This window comes from Vidua macroura, chromosome 9 (genome assembly GCF_024509145.1).
Source record: "Vidua macroura isolate BioBank_ID:100142 chromosome 9, ASM2450914v1, whole genome shotgun sequence".
NCBI lineage: Eukaryota > Metazoa > Chordata > Aves > Passeriformes > Viduidae > Vidua > Vidua macroura.
Genome location: NC_071579.1, coordinates 2,083,746 through 2,098,342, shown reverse-complemented (window position 1 = coordinate 2,098,342; position 14,597 = coordinate 2,083,746). Strand labels below are relative to the sequence as shown.

The window sequence follows — 14,597 nt, the reverse complement described above, 5'->3', positions numbered from 1 at the left end:
AAAACTGCTGTGAAATAAGTAGAAGGCTCATTATGCTCAAGGCTCTACTTAGTGATTTGTTACATTCTTCATTAAAAACCTACTGTTTACATGAAAGATTAAATTAACCATTTATTAAGAAAGAAAAGATTTATCTTGTCTAGCTATTCAAAAGTTAGGCATGTGATTTTAACTCTGTGCCTCTATAAACCAAGGAGAGAAACAGATGTTAGGGATCACCTTCTGCAGGTGTCTACCACACCTACCTTAGGGTAAGTACCACTGCAGGACAATTCCTTCACAGGGCAGGAAAAAAAAATCCTTCCACCACTTACACCTGTGCAACCTGGAGTCACTGCTTCACAATCAGCTTCATTACTATAAATATATTCTGACAGGAAGCTCACAGAAATCTGACTGCTGAAACTAATGGCAAGGCAAGGAAAAAAGAGTAATCATTGATGCCCTCTAAATTTAGGTGGCTCCATAAAATGTAGGGCACCCTCAGAGTTCCTATACTGGCAGTAGCAGACTAGAGAAATTTTTCTTCCTTCCCTTTTGGAGGAATGTAAGATATCTCATTGGCAACCTGTTATGTAAGTAACAGATCAGTGGTTTGCTTCACCTTTCTAGTCCTACAAAGCCAGAGAGCAGGCACCAGTGCTGAAAGGGAATCTGTCCAAGGCAGGTTTTATGTGAAGACAAAAACAACCAGGACACTCTTGCCCTATCTAAAGCTGCCTGTGGTTACTCTGCTGAAGGCAGAGCCACAAGAAGCAACCAGCACCAAAGCAGACTGCTGGCAAATTGAACAATGAACAGAGGAAACTTCAGCTGCAGCCCCAGCCCCTCGCTGCCCTTCTGCCCACCCCTCTGTTTTCATGTTTGCTATAGGATAACAGGGCAACAAGATGCGCCACAGAAAGGGGGTCCTGTCAAGTGAAGGGAGAACCTTTTTTCCTGGAGTGACTACAGCACTCTTCATGGAAAGAGGACACCAAGCTGGAGTCAAAGGTTATCTATTTTCAGAGCACGCTGACCATTCAAATAAAGCCCACACCAAATCCCTGTGGCCTGCTCTTCCTTGACTCTAAGGGAGCTGGCCAACGTCTCACACAGCTGGCCCCAAATCCCAGAGCACAGAGGGTTCACAGCACATTCCTGCTTCTTAGGTGAAATTCCAGCATTCCCAACATGGAGGATTTCTATCAGGGAGCTTAGCTAACACAGAAAGATGCAAGCTGTTCATTAACAATGAATTCCATAAAAGGCAAACATTATTTGACATTCATTACAAATACCCAGGGCAAAGAAAGAAAGCTGAAAAAACACCTTAGGCATGAGGCCCTTCCTAAATCCCATGGAAGATGCTGTAACTATCTAAAAGATGTTTTACTGCTGCAGGAAGTATTGTGATCCACTCTTGATCATAAGAGAAACAAGATGGTACATAGAGCAGGTCTGGATTCAAAGCTGCAAAGGCACTGAAGAGGAAAACCAGGGGAAAGGGGGAGGGTCAGACTACAGAGTCCTAGGATCTGATGATGGTTAATTAAATATCCTTTGAATAAATGAGGAAAATAGTTTGCAATAAAACTGAGATAGGAGCAGAAAAAGAGTAAGAAACCTGAGAGAGTAGTAGCTCTCTTGGCTCTTGATAATGTTGCCTAAAGTGAACAGAATAAAACCATCTCAGGTAAGCTGACATCTCTCTCTACAAGCTTGGAGATGCAGTTCTCCAGGCTTTTGAACCAGGGAAAAAGGGAAATTATTTTGCTTGAGACTCCTATACCAGCTGCTGATTCCAGGCCTTCAGCTAAGCCCTGAGAGCTGCCCTACTTTAGGGGTACAAGAACACTGAACTGGCTGCTTGCTGCCAAAGCTCAGCACATGACTGAGACTGAAGCATTCTGAAATCAACTCAGACTTTTTTTGACAAAAGGGATATCAGTGCAAAGCTGAGACTGCCCAGTATATACTGTGCTAAAGCAGCACATCTGTTTCAGTTCATCAGTGGCAGAGTCCAGCCAAGCTATATTAAACAAATCATCACTAGTGTAACATTTCCATAATTTCTGTGACAATTACTTTACTACAGAAAGCATTTCTCCCCTAAGGCTTATAAGCCATGTGATTTTCTCCAGTGCTATTTCAATCACAGTATATACAGCTCACTGATGACTGAAAGAAGCATTTGTCTCCCTGAGTAAAAATTATTTTCAAATCTACTCCCCAACATTTATTTTCTGATTTCCATCAGAGGACCTACTCTTGTCAGCGTGTGTGCAACAAGACTGAAAAGTGAAGGTTTGCTTGTTGTGCATTTAGCACAGATAAGAAGTTCCACCACTCTTGGAGACTGTTCAGACACCTCAGCAGGCACTGCTGATGTAAAACTGCCCCACAACCAAACACCTCTGTGTTTACAGCCTGCTGTAACATTCCTTTAACACCTAGTAAGATCTGAGCTTCTGATAACTTATTATCTTATAATTCCTATCGTCACTATTTAGACTACATTGCCTTTGTTGCTTGTGATTTTTTGTACTGAGAGACACAAGTGCAACCAGATTACAACATGATTGAGAAAGCAATCAATTAATTACTGGTTCTCTCTTTGTCTTCCAGAAAAGAGAGCACATTATGCTTCCTGTTTCCCTCAGGGGCATGGTGTTTATGCAACTTAAAACCCCAACACCCAGATAAAAAAGCCAGAAAGACCTTCTTTGAAAAGGAACTCTCCTAACTCACGAGCTAACACCATTCTAAGTGGGGTATTGCTCCACAAGCAAAGAAAAATATAATTTACCACCATGCCAGCTGCTCTCAGTATGTGTTTGGTGTCTCCTCCTCCACTTCCAATAACCACAGTACCACATCACTTCTTCCCTTTATTCTTCCTCAAGGCCCTGAAAGTCCTGTCCAGTGCTTTTTGAGGAGCCTTTCCCATCCATTATCTTAGCACTCCTCACTGACTCATGGTGAGCATAAAGATTTTGTGTTCTTAAGAAGGTAAAAAAAAAAGCCAAGTATATTTTATTCAGATGGTAATATTTACTATGAAGCTGTATTTTTGTATGCTTATTCTTCTAGATTCTATAAATTTTGCTTAATAATATTACAACACACCTCACTGTAAAGCTTCCCCATATGAACAACTCAACGTGTGAGTCACTTGGAAATTGCATTGGCCTCAAGGTAAAACAAGTGTTTGATGCACTTAGATTGCCCAGCTTCACCCCAAAGATAAAAAAGGTCTTTCCACTGTTTCCATTGGAGATGTCCCTAGAAACAGCTGATTCTGTTAAGCTGAACATGATGCCAATCATAAATAAGTACTAAGTGCAAATTCATCTGAGTTTTAATTTAGTCCTTAATGAATATCAACAGCAACTCTGCCACTGGAGCAGATTTTCATTGCATACCTCCATGAAGAAAAGACAGAGCCAGATAAAAAGAATTCCAGTTCAGAAAATGTTATGTTATTTCACTATTAAATTAGAAGACATTATTAATGAGTATAATAGAAGAAGCCAAACTAGACTATATATAGTATTTTGCAGTGTAAGTTAGGCCTTAAACTATATTGAACTTTTCAGAGAACAAGCTGCAATACACATAATTAAACTGAAAAAGGAACAATGTAGATGACTGAAAAAGCCATAGGTACTGCTGCTCTTGACTTAAATTGTTTTTGACTATAAAATTTAATTTCATGACAGCTACTCTATACCCAAAAGGATGTAGAGTCACTACAATCCTCAACAGCACTTGATAATTCAGTATTCTTTTTTCCAATTTAGCAGTGTAATACAACTGTCCCAAAAGTTGACTGTGATCCATGGATTGTTGGACAAACCAAGTTACATAGCTAAAGGAAACCTATCCAGAAGATGAAGACAATATTACAGTGACTGTTCCCTCAGCAGGGAACAGCCAGCGTCAGGATCGCTGCCACATTTTCTTTTTGAAACAAATATTGGCATCAGGCAATGTAGAGAAGCTGAATAAAGCTGCTGGGTAACAAGAACCGTTTGTTTGGAGAACTAAGAAATAATGAAAGCTTGGCACACTTATGTAATGTGATTAATTTATAAAAGTCTAAAAGCACTTTTAAAAAGTGTAAAGTTAACTTGTATGAATTTTCAAAGTACACACACACTTTTTGGAATTTTGATGCACAGCCTAATGATTGCCACTGTGCCCTGAAAATTCATCTTTTATCCATATGATTAGAAAGTTGCACAAGAAAAATACTTTCGATTTGCAATATATTTAGTTATTTTAGAATTCTCTTGTGGAAAGAGGCTCTGGAAGGACGAAGAAAGCCAGACCTACCGCTATGATATCCAGAGTGTTGTCACAGACCTTGCGGATCTCAGCGTTTTTATCATGCATCAGGTCTATAAGGTACGCTGGAGCTTCTGCAAAGCAACTGTTAAGGAGAAAATAATTTGTTTTCTCCCCCTCACAACCCAGGGTTGTGAAGAGGCAGAGGCAGGAATTTTTCATCTAATGTAGTAAGAAAGCATTTTTCAAATGTTGGTGCTTTATCATTCTGGAATTAGCAAGAGATGCAACTTCTTATCTAATTTTTTAAAGCTAGCAACCTAGGAGTCCAAAGAGGACACAAAGAACAACCACCCAAAAGGCTTCTCAGATATTCCACAGAGATTAAAGGCAAAAAGAACATGAAGAAGTATCCTTAGTATTGTTAGCAACGTAATTACTAATTTGCTATCCCTCCCAGGGCTAATTCAACCCATTCTGAATGCTTCAATAAAGTTCAACATTCAGTTAAAGCCCACAAAATTTCAGACCATGCAACATATTTGTATAATGCTGCAATACAAAAAGTTTGCTTACGCTCTACATATGTTCTTCTATGAACTGTGAATTTAATTATGATTTGCAAAACAAATTCAGACTGTAAATCAGATTGGATAGCAACTAATGAGTCTGCTGGTCCAGTGATCCCCCTCCTACTCCCCTCCCTGCTTCCAAGCAAACTAAGTTTTAATCTTTACTATTAACCTTACAGCACCTTTACATGCTTAGGCTGCTTGGATTTTTTCTTCAGCTGAAATAAACATTTACAAAGAAACCTCTGAGATCATGAGGTTACCGCAAGAGAAACAGAAGTCAAACACCAGCAATGGCAAATTAAGTGCTGCAACTCCAGATGTTTCATCTGTAAAAAGATACGTGTTTCCTTGATGATGACATCTCTGGTGGCTTGGTGGAACACCATCTGATAAAATACATAGATGATCTGGCAGACAAACTCATCATCTTCCTGCTGAGCTGCAAGGAGAAAAAAAATCCACCACCATTTCAAATCTCACAAATAGAAGCTTTTGATGGCTAAAGAGTTGTGAAGGTGTGGGAAACCCCAAATCTATGAAACCACTACTCAGAATCTATCACTAACGGTGTAACTGTTCCTCCTTCCTCATACAAACACCAACCCCTGCCTTGCAAGAAAACAGCAATGTCAATTACAGCTCCTGCTGTGCACAGGTCACACATGGCCAATTTACCGTTCAGCAACTCAATGAGTGCAGGGATGATCCCAGATTTAGCCAGCAGAGCAGCACAGGAGTCATCCATGGACACGGTCCCAATCATGATCACCACTTCCAAAACAAGGTCATCCTCAGCAGAACCTGCTAAGGCACAAGGCAGCAAGTAGAAGTATTACCTCTCTCAGGAATTCTTAATCTACTCGCAGTTGTGTATTTATCTGCAGGCATGATTCTATTCTTCAGCATTCTGTTTTCCTAAACAATCACAAATTATAAAGGTAAATAGACTCTACTCTGAGCACTCTAAATATTCTTGGAGAGACTCTGCTTTGGAAGCCCAACCCAAATTTGTACAGACCTGGTTTCAATTTATCCTTGAGATATGGAACCAGTTTGTATTCCTTCAGCACAAGTTCCCAGTCCAACTCTGGTAAGGTCAAATTTGCAAGTGTTCCCAGGCATTCAATCACAAATTCTTCTTCTTCAAAATTTGATATTTGAGCTGCTAAATCACCAACATATTCCTGAAGAAAATACAGCAACAATCATTACAAATGAATTATGTGGATTTGTGAAGAACTCACATCTCAGCCAAACTAATCTAGTTCTCAAAAGAAAACTAAAGAGATTTTGCTCCTGAAATAAGGACTAATAAGGCAGTTTCAATTCCAGTTGATGAATAATCCAAGAAAACATTTCAGCACTCTTCCCATCCATCCTTTCACTTTCAAGGGATGTGGATCATTTGCTTCAACGTTCCAAAAGTAGTTACTACAACACAGACTTTAAAAAAGCTCTTAGAAAAAAAGAAAAAGAAGAAAGAGAAAACCATCCTGCATTAGTGGCCGTAATGGAGTTCTTTACCTAAAGATTTTAATAAATAACTAGAAGATTTTCTGAGGACATTAAACAGGGGAATAATGGCTTCTACTTACTCATTTTATACTGCTTTAAGACAATTTGATATCCACATTTTAATAGTATGTTGAAAATCTCCATGATTAGAGTGTTGTGTTTTCCTCCTTTCTTTTGAAAGGGTGGCTTTACAGGATCAATATTTAAATATTAAGTATTTTAAATACCCACAAATAAAACACACTTGGACAGTGAGGAAAATAAAAGCACCAGATTTTTCTCTCTAGGTCCAAAAGCAGAAATTTAGGATAACTTAATTGTTATGATGTTCACCCCAGCAGCTGGGGCATTTTTGTTTGTTTGCTTGGTTTTGTGTGTTTGTTTTGAAACCTATTGGAAAAGGCTTAAGACCTGTTTTCCCCTTAGTGGGGGATCCAAACTCTGATCTACCAGCTGAGATAGCATTATAAAACAAAACATAAATCATGGCAGGACAGACAAGGAAACTTAAATTGGACACCCTACAAAACAAACCACAGCAGCTCTCCAGAACCAGACTTTTCCAGAAAGATAAATAACAGAGATCACACTAGGTAAGACCTAATACTTACAATAAACTGGCTTTTAGTTGGCCCATCATGTTGTGAAATATTTCTGATCATCTTCATTAACAATGGATCCTTAAACTTCAAAGCCCGCTTCATGAGCATTTTCAAACCATTTCCTGAAAAGGAACAAACACTTAGGAAAAAGAGAGGCAGTACTGGCAGATCAAAAATCAACATGCACACAAACAAATGCTTCAAGCTTTAAAAATTTAGAATGAAAAAGTGCACAGCAGTTAGTCCAGGCACAGAGACTTCTCTCCCTGTTCCACAGAATAAATATGTTGTTAGGGTTTTAAAAATTTATTTACCAAAGATCAATGCATCGGAACAGACCTGGAGTACTTGACCACATAGAGCAAATCCCAGTGTTAGCATTATGCTTCCAAAAGATCACGCTTGCCTACCTAAAAGGTGCTGCTAGCTCGACTTTGACCTTTAATATAAAATTGGATCTCCCTGCTCCCCCTTCTACAGAGCTATGCACAGAATTTTAAAATGGAATTTCAGGCCACAGAATCTCTTGATTGCAACTTTGAAGGCCAGTAAGTCACTGCAGCAGTTCTTTGGGAATATGCTGAGCACAAGTGAAAGTTGGAGCTACTGAGTAATATTGTTTTATTTAAAACCACTAGTATGAAAATAATGAAACTTTTAAAGAAATCCAGAGTTACTACAAGAAAGTCAGAACTATCTAGACCATGAATCAAAACATTAGAACCCAAAAGAAGCTCAATTATAATAAAAAAAATTAATGGAAAGCTGCAACTGAAAGACATCACTGCTATTCAGTTGATAATGGCAGGTGAAACACCAATCAGCCAAAGATGGATTTTAGGCATCAGGCAGAATAAAATTCTGATGTCCCCATATAGCCATAGTTTTCCATAGCAATGTCATCAGCCTGTTTTTCAGAACTGTGTGCATGTACAAGAGGTGTGGGCATCTCCCTCAAGTGCCACTCCTGCCACTGAGAGCAAATTGTGAGGAGGATGTGGCCATTTGCTTGCCATCATTACCCAAACACATGCATTTTATTTCTTTAAAAACACATATGTACATTTGTAAATAACTCAAATATACATAATTTACACATGTAAGTATAATAAAAGGAACATACAAAGTGTTGTCATCTCCAAACCCCCCACCAAAACCTCAGTTCAATTACCTTCACAGATAAGCTGCACATTTCTTTTGTTGGCAGCAAGGTTAATACAGAAAGAAATAAGTTCCAGGTCAACTCTCTCATCAGGACATTCAAAAAGCATCTTCATTAACTGCCAAGAAACACAAGCACACTTGGGTCATTAATCTTTCCAAAGCATTAGAAAAGCAGTGTTATGATATCAACTACAGTACCTTTTTTCAAAATTAGTATTCAGCATTTCTACAAGAACAGTGAAAGTTACAAAGGTCAGGGGCACGACATGTATAGCTCCATTATTTAGGGATAACAATCCTTTAAAGTGCCAAAAATGGCAATCACTCATCACCTTAAATTAACTTGGCTTAGTTACATTTTATTGCTACCACTGAAATTTTTGTTTGACTGGTTTTTAGTATTTGTGAATGGATAAATTTGTTTTGAAAGCTTAGGTGAATTTAATATAGGAAAAAGAACCCCCACAACTTAATTCCACAGAAAGTCAAATTAATACCTATTAGCTTAATAAAATTATGACTCTAAACAGGTACTTAACTGCAAAATAATTCTACTACTATTTTGCTGTGAGTGACTCCATTGATAGGTAATTTTAGCTGTCTCTGAAGCACTGTTCTTTCTCTTTGCAGCTTCCAGCTAGAGCTGAACACTGCCACATCCCACAGACTCCTCAGCAGTAATCCCATTCTTCTGGTAACATTAATGTAAGTAGACAATCACCTATAATCCTGTTCAAACTGTTCAGCAAATGTCAGTGAATTCCCAGGTGATTCCCAAGGCTCCTAACCTATGGATTGCCATCATTTTACACACCTGGCCCTGTACTGTCCATTACATCACAGGCTGGCTATCCTGGCTCATTTGGTTTAACAGGAACAGGTTTTGAAATGGCATTTGGAATATATGAACATGACTGAAATAAACCCATTTCTTTTCCCTCTGGTTCCAATCCTGGCAGACAAGCCCTGCACAACTTCAGGGCGGGGGGACACCATCCTGTTTGCTTCTAAAACCCACTCAGTTCACAAGACATGGTTAGATTATAATGCAAACCAGTGTGATGACAAGACTGAGATTACTGGAAAAAGAAGCAACTAAGCCTAAAGATAAGCAGAACATAAGGTACAAAAACTGCAGCTCAGAAAGGGGCGGGAGGACAAGAAAGCAACAAATTATCATTAAATTTAATGATTAACTAATCATTAAATATTTGTGTGCTTGCCCCCTGGTGGAAAGACAAGTTTGTAATGCATTAAAAGCTAGAGAAAGTAGGTGAAGAATCTATTTAAAGAGGAGAAAATAAAAAGAAACAATAGGATTGCAGGAATTCTCTCCAAACTATTTTACTCCAGCCATTCTGTAAGTTTACCTATTATCTTATATCAGGCTCTAATTCCAAACAGAACCAAAAAGCCCCAAAATAAAAACTACATTTACAACATAGCTATTTATATCTTTCCCGAGACTTTCATGTACTCATTCAAAGGCTATCATTGATTTCTTCCTCCTTTTCTTAAAAAGGTAGAATCAGATTTCTCTAGGTTGTTTTAAGAACTTATAAAATCCCTGGTTTATTAAATCCTTAAGCCTGACAGTCACATAAGAGGGAATTAACAGAGAAGAAAATTGCCATTTAAACAAGTAGAACATGAGCATTCAAAAATCACCCCCTGCAACTCTTCTGTTACAAAACCTTTAAAAACAGATTTTTAAAACCCTTCAAATAATTTGAAGGGAAACATTCTCATTACTTACACAATACAAAATCTGTGGAAATTAAATGTTTAACAAGATGGGATTACACTGTTAATTACTGAACTACTTCTCTATAAAAGAAAAAATATATCCAGTTTCAATTAAAGCCATTCAAATTTTAAAATAATAGTTTCATGCGAGTTCCATGTTTCCCATTATGTCTTCATTTAATTTGATTGCTTCTTGTGCCACTTCAAAAGGAAGAGTAATTGCTGCCAAATAGGAAATATTAAAATTAAATTTGTTCTGCTTTTACTATGTCCATTGTCATCTTTTACTGATTTAACAGGAAGGCAGTAAAAAGACTGCAGCATGTGCAATGAAGAGGCAGTAGTGTTCAATCAGACAAGTCCCATATTGAGTATCAGATACCACAGACCAGCACTGAAATCACTGTGTCTAGACTCTCTGGCACCTGCCTTCACTTATTTACCAGTGACCAGAGGCCAACCCCCACAGCTCTGTGTTCACATACACCTCTGTCCAACCCCCTCCCCAAGCCCAGCTCCAACATCTTTGAATGATTATGCCAGAACTGCATGCCTCAGGAATCTCTCCTGAGCGGCTACTCCCAACTCTGCTGTTTGAAGTGATGCTCTGGTTTCTGAACTTCAGCAGATAATGGCGGACAGGAGCAAAGGGGGCTGTCAAGAGAGGACGTTTACCAGCATTAAGCTGAAAAGAAGCTTAGAGATCAAAGAGGGCCCAAACAGGACAACCGTGGTGGAAAACATGTGGGCAGCTTTGGAGAACCTTGCACACCGCTCTGCGGTAAAATATTAAATATCACCATGACATCACTGCCTAACCATGCCCTTTGATTGGCCAGGTTATTACCAATAAAGGCTTTTATAAGCATCTGGATGGCATTTGCACCTATTTAAACAAAACACGCATTGCTGAGGTCTAAACAAGAATGAACTGTTAATACTCACTTTTAACTGTTACTAGAGTAGCACCCACTAACTCCTGCAATCCACAAGGATGTTTAGCCGGGACAGCACGCGCAAGCCCTGGGCAAGCACTTCACGCAGCCAGAGTCACCACAGGGGCTGCTTTCTCCAAGCACCTCCTACTACTGCTTAACATTAATTAGTATTTGTTGATGAACACCTCTCCTCAAAGAGACAAACACACCCGAGGGTGCATACCACTACTGAAGAGAGATTTTGGGTTTCTTGGGTAGAATTAGATAGCAGTGAGTCCATTTAAAACAGTAATTTTCTTTTCCTGATGCCTTATCCATTTCCTAATGCTTTCTGCTACCTGTCTTCCTTGATAACCATACTAATTTTGAACATTTAGTAGTAAAATTTAAGCCCTGGTTGCTCAGCTTCTTTTTGAACAGTGTGCAGATGTGACCTGTGACGCATCAATACTCATAGTTATACTTTCCAACTTTGTTGTTTACTTCACTAAAGCCCAGTGAAGGCAGCAGAATTGTTTGCTGCTCCACCAGTCTCTGGACATAGCTCTGTAAGCACTGGGGGTCCAGGAGTCATACCAAGATTCCCTGAAAGCACATCACAAGCAAGTCCTAAGACACTGGTGCAGGAATTTGAGTTTGACTGGTAACTGCTAGAACAAAGGAGGTCCCCTGTATCACACAAATGCCTTAAAAGGTAATTGCTTCTTGTGGTAGAAAAGACAGCAGGATGTTTACGAGACCACTTTGTAACATATATTAGTTATTCCCACCAGTTCTCTCCTCTCTATTATCCAGAATAATCTTGTATATGGAAAAACTTCACCGATTTTGCCGTAAGATAATGACCAGAAACATTCTGATAACTTTCCATGACAACTTTCCATTCTGGGAGTATTTGATGTTAAAAACTCATTTGGCAGGAAAGAAGATACCATGGTGCAATTCTGGAAAAGCTACCAAAGAGCTTTTACACTTAGGCAACACAGACTTTCTCAACCCCAGTCTCACCAGGGCTGAGAAAAAGGTCAGTAAGAGAGGACTTGGTACTTGAGAAAAAAAAAAAAAACAAAAAAAACCCCCAGACTAACAAGAAACAATAAAACACATGCACACAAAATACCAAAAATACCCACAAAAGCCCAAACCCCATGATATTGTGTCTGCTTGAGTCAATGAGTTAAGTAAGAAAATGCAGGCTGAAAGATCAGTGAAGGGCCTTCTACACTCATCAAGTCTTCCTTGCTGTACATGCCTGCAGTTGGAAAAGGAATTATCATGTAGGAATGTAACCCTGCTTGGCTGGTTTCCAGTTCATATCCTGCAATATTGGAGACACTGAAATTTTGATACCCAATGGGATCAGGCAAGAATGCCTTCTAAAACTGTAAAGGAAATACTTTCCACTATGTTCCCTAGGGAGCTGCTCTGCACAAGCTTTAATCTCTCTCAAGCGTTCCCGACCTTCTGTAGGAACCCTCCGTGTCACCTGTAATTTCAGCAGTTCGCTGGTGCAGCTCAAGTGTCAGCAGCAGTGACAGAGATCAGTCACCTCTGCTTTTGCTGGGGACTGTGAAAACCCAAAAACAGTGCCTGTCTGAGGAGGAGCTGGGTGCCTCAGTGCCAAGCAGCACCGTGGCTGTTCCCTTTGTCACCTGCGGGTGTCAGTGCGAGCTCTGCCATGAGCGAGGGAGGGACCCAGAGCACGAGGGAAGATGGGTTTTATCAGCTCATCACGTACCTGAGGGATACAGTCTGTGTATGCAAACATCGATTTAAAGCAATCGTCCATGCTGATGTGATACAGAATGCAAATCGCTACTTTTTTGTTATTTTCGTTTCCTAAAGGGAGAAAAAATATATTATTAGGAGAATTTTTAGCTGTTGTTAAATACTCAAAAGAGGAAAATGAAAAGCAGAACAATCCTAGCTAATAGAGGGAAAATTTAAATCAGAAATGACACGTTAATGAAAGGGTCTTGGCCTGGCCTAGCCAAATGAAACACGTATTAGTGCAAAGAAGGAACCAGGGCAATGGTAAATATTCCTTCATCTTCCCAGCACCTCAAAACACTTCCTTAACCCCACTTTGCAAGGTATTTATTTTGTGAAAGGAATGCTTAATAATGGCCATCCAGAGAAAAGCTTAATCAATTTCCAGATAGAAAATAAAGATTTAGCTGTGAATATTCTTATTTAAATAACAACCTTGTCTCAAAGTGAAATTATAAAGAATACACCGGTGCCAGAGAGAAAAATAAGAACTGCCACTAAGATGTGTTGCAGAAGGAATCCACTGCCTTTCAAGCAAATACTGGTTTTACTCTCCTAAATAACAATATTATCCCATTGGTGCCTTTTGTGTTTCATACAGATCAAAAACTACATTAGTGTATTTTCATAGTGATGTTTACCAAAGAGACTCGCAATGAAATTTGGAGCAGTTAATGTGAGTGGGGTGTGAAGTATTTAACTGAAAGGTTCTATAAAATCATCTTACACAAACATACAAGTGTTTAAGAACACAGATGAATTTGCTTCTGACTCGCTGCTGAAACCCACTGAGCATTCTCAGGTTCTCCTCTAGCCCTGCACGAGCAGGATATTGGCTATGTATGGGATAAACCCTGCATCTGAATGTGTACATTAGTTAAAGCAGGATGTAATAAGGTCACCAACTCCAGATTCATTCACAGCTCTTACACAACTCATCAGCAATACCCTACCTCCCACTTGTATTTAAGCCAAGTCAGAAAATATGTGTAATAATCTGGCAAAGCAAAAAGACCTCAAACAGCAACAAAGACAGCAAAATTTTCTTTCTGCACACATCACTGGGAGCTGGAATTTCCTTTGAGCAGCAAGGATATGATGCTTTTATCCTGAGAATGAGCCCTTTTCAAAACTGAATTATCCAAATAGACTCACGAAAGTCCTCTGGCAGCTGCCATACAAGTGAGTGAAGCATTCTTAGCTATGTTAAATCTAAAATCAGAGCTGACCTTTCCAATCTTTCTAGAGTCTTACCTGCTTGAAAAAACATAACGGGTATCACAATCTTCCATATATTTAATATGGGAGGAAGGATAATGTCCAAATGTGAAAGCTACTCTGATAATTATGAAAATAAAAGCACAGAAGGTAACAGCAAACAAAATGAAATGTGTGTTCTCTTTAGTGCTTCTCCTGTGACTGGTCACCTTACCTACCTATTCACCTGCAGAAACATTGGGAAAACAATAATTTCATGGGAAAAAATTCCCACACATACAGGTAAAGGTTACTCCTGCAAAAATTTAGAAGTACACAGAAGAAATTATTCCTCCAAATTTCGTGGGTCTAAGGAAAAAAAAAAATCTGTTTACACTGCTCTTAACACGCCATGCCTGTATTTAGTACTTAAACACAAGACTCAATTTACAATTACACCTAGCTGCATAATGCAGGAAACTCTGTGTGAAGGCAAGCCAGTATAAAAGAGAGAAAAACTCCCCAAAACACCAACAAGAAAAACTGGAATGAAGTTTGACCAGACCTTCAGCACATATGAACTGCCCAGACCATTAACAAGAATGATGCTAAATGTTACTGTTTAACCTCTATCCTTTGTGGATTTTTAATTCCTCCTTATTTTTACAAGTTTCATTTGTGCTAATATAAAGCATCAGTGAAGGTACACTTACATTTGGTAAGCTCAGCAGCTTCCTGGTACTTGGCAATATTAGTGGCTTATTTTCAATCATAATAGGCTGATACAACAGTAAAGGCCTCCTGTTTTCTTTCTTAGAGGA

The 14,597-nt window shown here is 39.0% G+C and overlaps 1 protein-coding gene across 7 annotated transcripts in view; it reads right to left on the bottom strand.

Moving 5' to 3' along the window:
- The window catches only part of KIFAP3 (kinesin associated protein 3), a 67,922-nt gene that overhangs the window by 28,748 nt on the left and 24,577 nt on the right, over nucleotides 1–14,597 (bottom strand). For 5 of the 7 annotated variants that reach the window (XR_008438348.1, XM_053985075.1, XM_053985073.1 and 2 more), the window contains 7 exons: nucleotides 12,548–12,648; nucleotides 8,133–8,241; nucleotides 6,971–7,083; nucleotides 5,863–6,028; nucleotides 5,520–5,648; nucleotides 5,185–5,283; nucleotides 4,318–4,403 (listed from right to left, as the gene is read on the bottom strand). Coding sequence is in view for 6 of the 7 variants with exons in the window: in XM_053985075.1 (XP_053841050.1) it covers nucleotides 4,318–4,403; nucleotides 5,185–5,283; nucleotides 5,520–5,648; nucleotides 5,863–6,028; nucleotides 6,971–7,083; nucleotides 8,133–8,241; nucleotides 12,548–12,648 (803 nt within the window). In the remaining variant the exon portion in view is untranslated. The remainder of the gene's footprint in view (nucleotides 1–4,317; nucleotides 4,404–5,184; nucleotides 5,284–5,519; nucleotides 5,649–5,862; nucleotides 6,029–6,970; nucleotides 7,084–8,132; nucleotides 8,242–12,547; nucleotides 12,649–14,597) is intronic. The other 2 variants (XM_053985076.1, XM_053985074.1) reach the window with 1 other exon arrangement.